Genomic DNA, 13,583 nt, shown 5'->3' on the forward strand with positions numbered 1-13,583 from the left:
CAGATTTAATAAGCTATGAGTCAAGTGAATTAAATATAAAGGCAGGAAAGTTCAGCACACCGGAGAGATGAGGATAAAGGAGAAAAGGGGGAGACTGCAGCTAGTAAAGAACAGAGACTTTCTGCAGGAGGCAGGTCGACTGAGACAGAGCCCATCCTGACAACTAGTGTGTGTGTGTGTGAGAGAGAGAGTGAGTGAGTGGGTGGATGAGAGAGTGTTTGAGAGTGAGACAGAGACAGACAGTGTGAGTAAGAGTACTGAATGAAAGGGACAATTTAAATACTTTAATAAAAAAAAGGTGATAAAACAAGTAGGACGGCTGAAAGAGGCTCCGCAAGCTGCAGTTAATGATGCATGTAGATGGTATGGATGTGAAAATACAGAAGGCTTTACTTCCTGCAGCAGGTCCCCTTTCTTCATTCAGCTCGTAGCCTGCACCTCCCTCCTCCGTCAGCCTCTAGCCATTAACACAATGCCTTTTTTTTTTTACCCCTCTCATTCTGCTCTCGCTTCTCAGGCAGATGAAGATGGAGGGCGGTCATTTAAGACTAATTAGGGAGCCTCAACAGGTGCAGAATGCGCACCACCCCAGACAATAATGCATTGGGTACACAACCGACACGAGGGCGTCGAGACGGACCAGCATCGATCTTCCATCTATGAAAACAGTCTGTTATGTTTAATGCTTGCCAACGATTAAAAATATGGATTGGGTCTTTACACCCACGTGAATTAGCCATATCCAGGCTAAGCTAACGCTCTCTGGAGAAGATATATGCTGCACTGCCGGGCTAAAGGGGCAATATTTGCCAAGGAAGAGCAGCCAAGCGATAGTAATTCTTAAGATAAGCTCGCTAGTTTTGCTCTGTAGCTAGCATGAGGCTTCAGTGGAGTTCTGTTCATTTGCAAAAGTAGCGGGATTCCTCCATCGCAGGTCATTGTTGGAGCACCGAGATGATGTGAGGGGAATGACTATTGCCCCGAGAGCAGGACGACTGTACGTGCTCCTTTGTGCGAGGAAGGCCATGATTAGCGCCATGAGGGGCTAGAAAATGAACTCCAACGAGCTGCTCAGAAACAAACTGTCACAAACATACTTCCGGAGGGCAAAATCAAGCTGCCAGACGAGGCATTGTTAAACAGGATGAATTCTTTTTTTTTTTTTTTTCTTCCCTTTCATTTCACCTGTTTATTTCACCTCATTTCACTTTAATTGGAAATACAGGGACTGAGCGACAGTTAACTCTCTCGGGAAGTGAAATTGGATCAGTGCTGTTGAAATAAAGGCAAATAATCTTGTTTTCTGCCTTGAAAAGCACAATGTTTTGCCTTTCCTTCCATCTGTCTACGCATTTGCTGCACTTACAGCTGAATGTAATGAAGGAATCTCTAAAATTTTGCCACAACTTATTACACAGGTTAGAAAAGATGCAATCATTTTCCCCCAGCAATAGACATCTAGAATTAGAATATACAAAACCTCTCGCCTGCTAGAATCAGTCCATGATTGCGTAATAACTAGCTTTCAACAGGGGAGAAAAATTGATATACGATCGATATCTGGCTGTCACATCGATCAATGCCGGTCGTCCGTGCGATGCCCTTAACCCGAAATGATTCCAGCGTGACATTTAATCACATCACACACGAGCAAATATGAACAGGTTTATTAAGCTCACCTCAGAAAGGCGCCTTTATCGAGCCGTGGCCGAAAATTCAAATTACACCGATGACCGATGTAGCACAACCCCTCGATCAATACCCGCACATTATTGAATTTTAATTTTAAAACCATTCCAGCCAATGGCAGAGTCCCAGTGAAGGATTTGGTGCAGTTTGCTTAATGACCTCAGACTGTTAAATACGACTCCAACGGATGAAAGGCAGGATTGAATAGGCCTTTGAAGGCCGTTTCGGGCCACCAACATGTTTTAATGTAGATTTTATCTCATTTCTTTCTGGCCCCGAGCATGAAACCAGCACTTCTATGTTGGCTCACGGACTGGAATTGATTAAAGCAGGTCGCAAACAATAAGTGAGATGTTCTGAACAGCGGCGTCAAGGTCGAGAGCAAATCCTGAAACTCGACTTGAACCTGGAGATCTAGGCGCAATAATTGCCTGCAACTGCATTCAAGGAGGTAATTACCTGGGAATCGCCGAGAGGTGGTTAGAGGGGGCACTTCTGCCGCGTCCGGGTGAAAGGGTGAAGGACTTTAGGAGCGCAATCAAGGTCAGCCGGGTCGGATTGTGCTGCTAAAAATCTATCAAGCATCTGGAGTGCAGCCCAGACAAAGGCTACGACACGCACACGGCGAGTGTGATCCTCGTGGGTGTCACCATCTCGCTTCAGCTGCTAAAACCAAGCCAACAAGAAGTCCATTTACAGCTAAACTAAACAAATTGAACCTTGTGGGGGGAGGGAATTCAGAGGCAGCGGGAAACAGACTCGCCTGCAGAACCCGCTCACACGCCCTCGAAACAACACGTCTTATGGACGCCGGACGTGGACGAGTTTGCCTACTTTGTGCAGGAATCCAGTAATGTGCGAAGACATATGTATTCACATAATGTTCCTGAAAGTATGTGTGCAAGTGTAGAGCGTGCCTTTGTCTACACCTCTAGACGCTGCCCCCCCCCCATACGGGGGCGGATTTCTGCATGCATCTGAATGAGCGTGCGTGGATGGGCATTCATTTTGATTAGAGATAGTGGTTTCCACCGCCTCGCTGTCACTTGTATACTAAGTCACCATTATCGCTGCCGAGAGGATGCAGAAGAATGAATAAGAATTGAGACGCCACGGAGGTGTCAGAAATAGATTCGTTGCTGTGCCACACCGCTGCCAGTAATTTCTGCATAAACAAATCTAAAAGAAAAGTGAATGGGCTTTTTTTTTTCCCCCCCGCAGCTGCTGATGCGCCTCAGGATATCCAGGGGTACCATCCGACAGGGCGCCTCTGGTGGGCTGCGCAGCCTCTGCCGCATCCCGTGAATCATCAACTAGATTGGAAGGCCTTCGGGGCACCGAGCTCTTTGTCATATTCCGGCGTCTGAGCGTGCTGGGACGCAGCGCGGCCCCTGACGCGGCAGGTCGGGCCTGTCGGAGCCATTTTCGGCCTAGTTTGACAGCGCCCGGCGAGGGTCATCGACACGCTCCTGTGAATGACCACTGGGCGACAGCTGTCAGACGGCAGAGGGAGAATGCTGGATCTAATTCTGTATGATGGAATATTGACAGGAAAAATGGATTAGACGGTAATGTCCCTGCCATTATGGCTGTTTCAGCAAAGGAAAAAATAGCCTGGCTCAGAGGTGTGTGTGTGTGTGTGTGTGTGTGTGTAAAAACTATCGTATTTCCACGTGAATTTAATTCAGTGGCACGGAGGGAGGGAGCGCAGACACTTTGGACAAGAAAATAATGTGCAGAGAAGCAGGTGGATGAGGCAAAAGTGGGGAAGAGACAGATGTCATGGAAGCTACAAAAGACAAGATGAAGGCGAATGTGAGATGTGCAGTAGAAGATGGAGAAGGGCTGCGGAAAGTAGAGAGCAAGAGGAAAAAAAGAAGAGTGGAGAGACTGACGGATGGACGGGACAACAAGAATGTAGCGAGTCAGCTGAGGACAGGCAGATGAAGAGGAAAGCCCGAGGGACAAATGAGGGATGAGGCAGCATCAGGGATTATTGAAGAAGAAGAAGGGGGGGATCTTTTACACCTGAGTGTGTCACATTGACCCCCGCTACAGACAGCATCCCATTAGCAACAGCAAGATCAAACCGCCTACCAAGCAGACGGTAAAAATCAAAGTGATGGAATCTGTTCCTGAGCATCTAATGGAGGGGAAAACAAGGCGCCGGCGTGTCGTCTGTGGGTATCCGATCAAAGACATTTGTCTGTTCAACCCGACGAAGTATTCAGCCGTGTCATTTTACTAGTAGCAAGCAAGTCGTGTCATGTTAGCTTGAACAATCCTTCACAGCATAAAATATTCACTGCACAGCTGGATTAGAACTTGATTCCTCAGGTTTCTCGCACATTTCAACCGACCGAGGATGCCAACAATGGCCTTTTTAGCCGTTTTAATGTTAGCGACGGTGGGCTTTACTGCCACCTGGTGGCCTGGTCTGGCTTTTTCACAGTGGCACTTGATGTGAGATGGGTGGAGGCGGCACTCGCCAACAAAAGTGTCAGCATTTGCTCGAGCTCCAGGTCTACAGGAGGCAGGATGCGGCTTGGTTTCACAACATTACCGCCACTTTAAGTTGTTCTGTTCCCGGTTGACTCAAACATCTGAAATTTGCCCCGTGACAAAGTGGCCTCTCTGCAGAACAAAGACGAATCGACGCAGTGGTGCAGCACTCAGAAGTGGAACTGAATAAGTAATAGACGAGTTGCCTCTGACGGGAGAGAGACTTGTCAGCCTACTCCAGTAAGAGAGGCCGTATTTACGAAGGGAAACGGGCTGTAAACTAACGGGAGGGAAGAACAAAAGCAGGTGATTAGAGAACAAATTAGTGGAGCAGCATTAAGACGTCTGAATGGGGTTCGTCCGCAAATAACACGAGAACCTTGGAGAGATGAAAACGCTGGCGCGATATCGGCGGTTCTTCAGCGTCCTTTATCCTCCCTTTACAATGTTTTATTCAGTGTTTTTAATTGTAGATTTAAAATGTCAGACAGATACTCAATGCCCTTCAGCAGAACAGCGTTATTCAAGAGTGAGTAATTGAGCCTTTAAATCCAAAGATCCGAGGGTCGGGGGGGTGCATATACCTGCACCCCTATGATTTGTTAGTCTGAGACCCATCTGGGTTCTGCTGTTTCGCCCGAGCGAATCTGACCAGTCATCGACGGAGGGGACTACTATTTATATCTTTTATCATCTTCTTGTTTCTCATCTTTGCCCCCCTTCCCGACCTCATCTCTCTCTTCACCGATTCCACGTGTTCTCCCGGGCTTCTCTCTCCTCCGCTTCAAAGACTTCGCACCTCTGCCAGCGCCTCCTCCACAACGCTATGCTATACTCAAACGACTCTGCCCGAGTGGGAACCATCTAACCTTGTAGCTGCCCACCTGGCGCGAGGTCGGAGGACACCAACGGTCCCGACAGCACACCCAGAGACTTCTACGTGCACGGCTAAAGCATCCGCTACTCACTCTGTGATTTCTTCGGTGACCGTGTGCTCGACCTGGAGGCGGGAGTTGACTTCGATGAAGTAGTGCTTGCCGTGCTTGTCCACCAGGAATTCCACGGTGCCGGCGTTCTCGTAGCCCACCTGCAAGACACGGCACAAACTTTATCTCTGCGGGCTAATGGCGCCGGGAACAACGCTGGTTTAAACACCGACGGGGCGCTCGCTCATCTTCATGAGCCCCGGAAAACAAAGCAATTCCTGCGTCTCCATAACCACAAACTGCTGGTGACGCGGAAGGTTTCATGCATTATTTGTGCAGACGCATCGTTTTCCTTTAATGTGATAATTAGCTTGTCACAATAAGGATTTACTGAAATATCACCATCATAAAAACTTCAACCTCAGGTCTTCTAATTAGTCTGGCAAATTAGCATTTCAGTGAATAGTTTTTACTTGTAATTGTACAATAGTTTCAGCTGTGACAATTGTAGACTCAACGTTTCGTCCGTGTTTGCATCAGTGTTACACACGTGCAGCGTTTGAGGACTCTCAAAGCCCTGAAGTGGACCCAACTACTCAACATTATGCTAATCGTTTTATGCGATGCGCTCAGCAGCCATCGTGTTCCGTTCAACATGTCTGTCCTGCCTTTACGATGAGAATGATTATAACAATGTGGTCGCTTGTGAGGGAAATCAACATTTGGTGGAGAGGGTCCACCAAGTTTTTAGACAGCCCTGCGGGGGGGGAAACATGAGGTTTAACTGTTCATCAGGTTTACGATACTCAATTATATTGCAGTAATTTTCCCAAATCACAACCAAAAGTGGCAACAAATGATCCACTTGCTGGTAGGGCGAATATGGCGCCCCCTACAGGAGAAAGGTAGCTACGCTGAGTGAGACTTCCTCTCTGGAAGGCTTTAACAGTGATGGATGTCTGTAATACCGACATATTTTGCAAAGGGGCCGTTATGCATCGTTGGCCCTTTTTCCTCCCTCTGTAGGGCTGCGATGATTGCGTAGAAATCAGAGGCACAAACTCAGAGGAAGAGAGCATACTGGGCAAACGCCTTCACTTCTGTCAGCCAAGACACAAATTGCAGTTATGCCTCATTTTAAAGTTCTAACAACTTGCAATGACCATATTAAATTATACTTTTATCGCCTTCAGGTTCGTCTATATGGCCTCCGCACAATTAAATGTTTCTTTGGCAAAGGGAGCTTAATTTCACACACACACACACACACACACACACACACACAACAGATAAATTAAATATTTTGCAAACAGGGTGAAGGGAAATGTCACAACAGTCAATTAACATAGAAAACACGCTCATGCTCACCTTCAGCAAAAAGGGCCAAGGTGCGAAACAGAAGCGTGTTCGGAGTATCAGACACACTAATGTGATTAAATTTTCCGTTGAACCGTGAAACACCATCCCTCTGCTACCAGTGAAGGATCGTCGCTAACCTCGGATCGTCGCTAACCTCGAGGGCTGCCCTCGAGCTCTTTCCGACTCATCTTTTATCAATGTTATGGCTGTCTTCAAATTAAGTAATTCTTCAGTTCTAACAATTTAATGGAAATATGTCAACGCTGCATTTATTCTTGATTCAAGAAATTTGCTTTAAACGCAGAGCACAAACAGGAAATTCTGCTCAGTCGCTTAATGCACTGGCTGCTGCAGAGCATACATGTAGAGCAACAAGAGTGCAGCTAATTGCTCTGGCCTCCCCACAGCTGGTCAATAAGGGGAGCAGCAGCCGGCTTAACAGCCCGAGCAGTCAAAGATTAATCAGATATGACAGACAAGTCACTGGAATGAGCCAGAAAAAGGTCACTGGTGTGTCCCTTGTACGCTACTGTAGCAGTCTGACGAATGGTGCTGCGTCGGATTAAGACACCCTCGTCCCCGTAGACCACTTCCCTTATCTCAGGTTTAGCGCACCTTCAGTCAATAAACCTGCGATTTTAATTACTCACTGGATCCTCCCTATAACCATTCCCAGCTCCTCCACATTTGACATCTTGCCCACACGGTGGAAAATGCAGGGAGCCGAACATACGACCATGGGGGACTCCAGTATTGAAGACAAGGCTCTGACGTTTACATCCAAATGCAGGGAGCCGAACATACGACCATGGGGGACTCCAGTATTGAAGACAAGGCTCTGACGTTTGCATCCAAATGCAGGGAGCCGAACATATGACCATGGGGGACTCCAGTATTAAAGACTAGGCTCTGATGTTTGCGTCCAAACTGAGGCTCCACGCTGGCTAGGAAAAGGAGTACAAAGTAGGTCTCCTCACATTTTCTAATGGGCACAAAAACTACACGCAACAAGTTTTCAAGTCGTCAGGTGGAATAATTTGCTCGACCCTTCACCTCGCAACTCCTTTTCTCGTGCATGAGCCGAGACAAGGCGTCAGACGTACAGTGAGTTACCAGGATAGTTTTCTGTCTGCTTTCCTGGCGCCCTGACCCCTACCAGCAGAGACAGGGTTGACAACGTGATCGAGGACTTTTGGTGGCCGTTGTTGAATTGGGAGCGACAGTGATAGATTATTGTGTCGGGCGCGGAGAGAGCAAAGAGTGCGAAAAACAAAATGGATTACGAACAAATTCACCACCAGGAGAAAAATGGATTCGGGATAGGTGGTGGAAAAGGGGAAGTCAAATAAAGACTGATGGATGAGCGAATCAAATGAGACACGGAATGAAGTCGTTCAGCGGAAGACTCGCAAAGTGCAGCACGAAAAGAGTGGATTAGATGAAGCAATCATTGAGGAAGAATGGTAGAGGGCTTCAGAGACGGAACGACTGTCACGCCGCATGTTTCTCTCTGACGCCAACGTTGATGTTCACTGTTGTAGGAAGACTCAACACAAACCCCAACAAGGACCCTTGACAGCCTCTATTCCACCTCCGTCCACTCCGCTCTGAAGTGACTCAAGGTCATTTATAAGAACGTTATTGTGACTAAGCCAGTTTGCAATGCTAGACTATTTCACCTCATCGCTAATGTTCTGAAAGGGGTTCAAGGCACTTTTCTGAAGTTGAGCGTTTCCACACTCGTGTGCTTAACGTGTCGAGGTACATTTACCCTTCTCGGGTGACCAGAGTTGATACTTTTGTTCCTCAAATGCAAAAAGCAAAAAAGTTTCCATGACGATCAGGTTCACAGGTGTCTCACGTTTGCTGACGGGCTTTGTTTTTGCAGCTATTAAAGTCACGTTAGCGCTAATGACCGCGCTCGTCGGGACGCGTGCTGGCGCAGCAACCACGGCCGGCGCCCAGCTTTTTTCCCCCTCAAACGGCGTGCTTTTATATTACAGAAACGGTTAAAGGGTTAAACGTTTGCAGCAGTGCATGCTGGGAAACAGCACAACCAGAGGAGTGAAGCAATGTGCCAGACGTGCATCAGTTTTATGTGTGAGGGAAGCAAAAAAAAAAAAATCCCCTACTGACCCGTTAAAAGCTCTGGTCACAGAACACATGTGGTGCAGCAGCAACATTTTAAATGGACTTTTTGGGACTTTGGGAGTTGACAAAATCCTCCAAATTAGAAATGGCTTTGAGAATGATCACAATGATCCGGATTTACACACAAAAAGGTGCTCTTCGGCCATCCCTGTGGACATTACGTAACATCATCCGTCCCCGTCTCCCCACTGGATCTTCCTCCTTTCACTCCCCAGCTCAGCTGTTCTACACTTTATCCCGTCTTGTGCGGATGGGCGTTAATCTGGCGCCAGGATTCACTTTCATCCAACACGCGTGTGCCTGCGATCCACTGCCGATACAACCAGGACAACGCGGGCGCGCTCACAAATAGCTCAGCTCCGTTTCGGCGGCGGCACCTCTCTAATCCTTTTGCTGCGGGGAGTTGCAAACACACACAGGGTGCACGGATATCGCAGCCGTGCCCGAGGCAGCGGGAACCCTTGATGATAATAGACACTAGCGTGTGTGCCCACACAAAGCAGCGCCACGGTCCCGGATGCACCCACCCCACGCGCTCATAATCAGCCAAGCGCTAATGGGGAAAGACTTTGACCAGGATGGTTCCATCCCTCCCTCCGTCGGCCCGGCTCTTTGCCACGGAAAAGAAACCAAGTCATCCTCCGGATTTTCATAATTAGCCAGAGATCTGATCTGTCGAGGGAGTGGGAGGTTGAAAGGTCAGACGGACAGATGGCGTAAAAGTGAAGTGGCGAGACGGATGAAAGCGGCGGTGACGGAGGGCCGATGATGGCGTCGAGCAGACGGTTGGGCAGACTGTAAGAAGTAGACAAGGAAGAAAAAACAAAAAGGAACGCAACCGAGACAATTGGACAGGACGCTGAAAGCGACAGAGGGACGCGTGATGCAAGGATGACGAAAAGACGCGACACGAGGGGTTCGATGGCGCAAAGACCCGGCGTGAAGAACTCGGCTCAATATTTACAGCCGAAAATAATCAGGGATGATCGTCGCAGCCGCTTCGTTTCCATAAAATTAAACCCGCTGGAGACAATTCCTGCCGCATCTGCTGCACCACCACGCTCATTTAATTTGCCGTTTAAGAGACGCGCGTTTTAACTGGCTTCGCCCTCAATCGGAGGCTTTTACCGTGGCTGCCGCAGTAAAACTTAGTTTCCCACCACGATTACTGGGACAACTGGCGAGATCGTTTGCCTCGGTTCCAAAATAAAACTTGATAACTATCAGTTTAATGAACTTGAAATCCTTATTTTCCCTCCTCTCATAATTATAAAAGCGACACAGCAACTATTTTACTGCAATCGCTGGAGTTTTGGGTGGTTTTTGGAGCATTTCATGGGTTTGTGTTCTGCAGCCTGAACTTAACGCACCGATTTCTGAAGCGTGTTTTCGTGAAAACACTTAAAAACTTTGTAAATGGGAGCGAATGTGTCGGATTTCTGCACCGGTTAACAAACAAACAAGCCGGCGGAGACTTCAGCCATGAATTCATTTGGTGTTTTTAAATTTGGAAAACTGAACATTAGACATTAACATGGAATTCAAACGTGCCACAAACGATTCCAACCTGTAGAAAATATCCTGGTCTCAGCATGTCGGGATGAATTTGAATAAATTCCTTGGATTGAAACGAGACAAAATCCCAGGAAAATAATGATGTTTATCTGCTTCAGACTTAATCTAATTGCAACATCTCTGAATTAGCATCCTAAGTCGATTATATTCTGCAGGAGGGGGTGACTTTTACCTGAGTGTGTCACTGCACTCGGCACATTTATCTAACCAAAAGCTCTTCCAACAGGATTAAAAAAACAAGTGCATCTGTGCTTCCGATGCCGACGGCTGGCAGCTTCATTGTTTCCATATCAGCTAACAAAAAAAAAAGGAGCAACCACAGTTGAGCAAATTAAATTAAAAGCTGCTCTAAAGATGGAAGAACATAGAATTTGCCATAAAATTAATTTTCCTGAGTACACAAAGAGGCAATTATGAGTTCAGTGTGCATTTGTGCAGCTGTTTGCTCAGATCACACAGATGTACAGTACAGCCTCTTTAGCTTCATCTTTGCCATCATTAAATGCAAACAAACCATTATCGATTTGGAGAATTTTCCACACGCTGAGAGATCGTGCGAGTCGCAGCAATTCCACCAGTTAGAACTGTAATGGAAGCAGCTTGTGCCCAATGAATAATGGAAAGAAAGGTGGAATTCAGGAATTTAACAACGTATTAGAAGACACAAAAGAGCCGCCACAGCTTCGTTCGGCGAAGGCGGCGAGGTCCACTTATGCCGCTTGAGCCAGTTGTGGTTTTATTTCCTGATGAGAGCCGAAATTACAGGACTTGAAGAAAACACACACACACACACACACCTATACATGTAGAAATATATGAATACATTTGGCCTTTCATGAAATGTCAGTAGCCGTCATCCTTGTGCCAAATGTTCCACGAGCGTGCAACGGAAAGGTCAAAAGAAGGTTTATACTCGATTCAAATGCTTGAAATATACACAATTATCATCCCTTTCATGATAGAAAAGCAAAGGCAGAACAATTGGTCTAAATGGTCGATTCTTCTAACTGACCAGCGCTCCTTCCCATCAAAAATAGAACTGGGGAGTCAAGGGTGGGTCTTATTTTTTAAATTACCATCCACACCCCCACCCCCCCGGCTGTCCCCTACCCTGCTTCCACATTTACTTACAACTCAGGCAGCACTTTAAGCCCCCCCCCCGACCAGCTTGCTCCTCTCCGTCCATTTTCCCCCCTCGCTCTACTTCCAAAGCTACCTTAATGGACGTCTTTATTCCTCATTATTTTGGTAGGTAAGTCAGCCCCCCCAACACACACACACACACCTTTTGCTTTTATGTCTCTTGTGTGGCCCCGTCTGCCCTCATCGCCCTCCACTCTGTCAGCAGTAAACAGAAACATAATGAGCTTGTTGTGCAGGAGCGAATGCAACCGTCTAATGAAGGAATGGCAGTAACACAAACAGCTAGACAAATGGGACACAGACACACACAAGCATAGCAAGGTGGCTAATGTCCATCAGGGACTCATTAACGTTTCAAAGGCCTTTTTTCCCCCTCCTGCCTTCACGCTGCCCGTCCCCCTTCTTCCACAAAGGTGGGTTTCCTTAAAAACACTGCAGATGTGCGCAGAGCTGTGTGTCAGACTCAGGATTTGGCTCAAGTGTTTGTGAGGACACCCACGCAGCATCGCAGCGTTTGACACAGCCGGAGGGGAGTGAAGAACAGGAGAGAGGCAGGAATGATGAGAACGGAGGGAAGAAAACAGGCCGCAGGCACAACAGCTTGTGTGCACCCTTTTCAAACCTTTTTCCGCGCGAGAATGTGCTGCGAATAAAGCTCAGCGGCTCCTGTACGGAGCGCTCATTTAGGCTTCACAGCAAATTAATTTTAGTGCAAGAGTCAAAATCCTTGCATCCAAGTGCAGCTTTCCGCAGTGGAGCAATTCCTCCGTAATTGAAGGCTATTAATGCTTCTTTTTATTGCGGCGTTAGCCGAAAATCTATCCTTGCACTTGAACTCGGTCAATAACATCTTAGAGCTCATGTTTTGTGTGTCCTGCTGCTTGTCGACTCTGCAATTTAGCCTAGCGATACGGAAATTAGCCATTTTTGGCCTTTCGCGCTTATTTTACAGGTAAATTAGCATTAGCAACACTCGACCCATGCATGCGGTCATGTCAGAGCTTCAGTTTAAATGCTTCTCACTGGTCTTCGAGTGGGAATTCAGGAACAAAATCACTTGAATATCATCGAGGACTCGGCTCGAGGATGGCATCCAAACGGAAATTATAATAAATGCAGTGCGCGCAGGCTTTGAGATTCTGCAGCCGTGGATGCTCAAAAATAGCTTTCTTCCAGTCGCAAGTGGCAAAGTCTGACAACTGAGACTCCTGCGCTACTTTGTGCATCCTATTTCTTCACGGTGCAGCAGGAGAACCCTGGATCAGCAAGGAAGCGAGTGTCTGGTGCAAATAAAAGCTGCAAGGATCCGACTTAAATATACCCGTCGTCACACAAGAAAAGCACCTACTGTTGATAATCAGCATGAAAATCCAAAGTGGGTGGCAGCATTCACGGAAGATTAGCTGAAAACACTTATTTACTCAAGAGCAGATTGCTTTTTTTTGGTTTTTTTTTACAAATAAATCCTTCCTAACAAGTAGCATCATTGCGTGGTGAACATGGCCAGGGCATTATTCTGCAGCTCAATATTGGTCGAGGAGCCTCGAAAACTTCAAACTGAGCAAGTCCACTGGGCCAAAACAGGTCCCAAATAAACAAAAAGGTCTCCTGAGCTCAGAAAACTACAGGAGGATTCCTTGTGATAAGCTTACAGTAATTAGAAATGTCCATATTTATGCCGGACTACTTAAAAGCAGGAATGAAAATGTAGCTTCTTCCATCAAAGTGGGTACAAAACAAACTATGAAGACAAACAGAAAAACACGAGGGAGAATACGAATTAGGAAAAAGGAAAACACTCAGCCCCCAACAACCCCGTTTTTCCAAAAGTTTTTTTTCCCCCTTTGAAATATTAAAATATGCTTCCAGGACAAAAAGGGGCCGGCTGTGCTGAAATCTAACAGACGTGCACACAGAAGGGAGCATTCTTCATTATAAGCTACGCTGCACGCCGACCAACACCGTCGCCATCTCGCTTGCTGGTTTGTTTTTAAAATGGTTTCAATGTTTTTAGCGGCTTGATTGATAGCTTGTATTTATAGGAAAGAGCCAGAAAACTAATCATTTGAAGTGTGTCTAAAGGAAAGCGTGTTATTGCGTCACTCACCATGGTGACTGACAGCTGAACTAATTCCATGTTTGACATCCTTGAAGTGACAGGCACGTGTGTACCCACAAAGCACAGCTTACCAAGGAGGGTGACACACCGATACACACTCAATAGAGGCAATTTCTATG

General features: G+C 46.8%; 1 protein-coding gene across 2 annotated transcripts in view; it reads right to left on the minus strand.

Moving 5' to 3' along the window:
* Positions 1-13,583, minus strand: part of LOC101061461 (pyruvate carboxylase, mitochondrial) — a 129,135-nt gene that overhangs the window by 99,610 nt on the left and 15,942 nt on the right. For both annotated transcript variants that reach the window (XM_029839836.1, XM_029839837.1), the window contains exon 10: positions 5,160-5,278. In XM_029839836.1, coding sequence (XP_029695696.1) covers positions 5,160-5,278 — 119 coding nt within the window. The remainder of the gene's footprint in view (positions 1-5,159; positions 5,279-13,583) is intronic.

Source organism: Takifugu rubripes, chromosome 8 (assembly GCF_901000725.2).
Source record: "Takifugu rubripes chromosome 8, fTakRub1.2, whole genome shotgun sequence".
Taxonomy (NCBI): domain Eukaryota; kingdom Metazoa; phylum Chordata; class Actinopteri; order Tetraodontiformes; family Tetraodontidae; genus Takifugu; species Takifugu rubripes.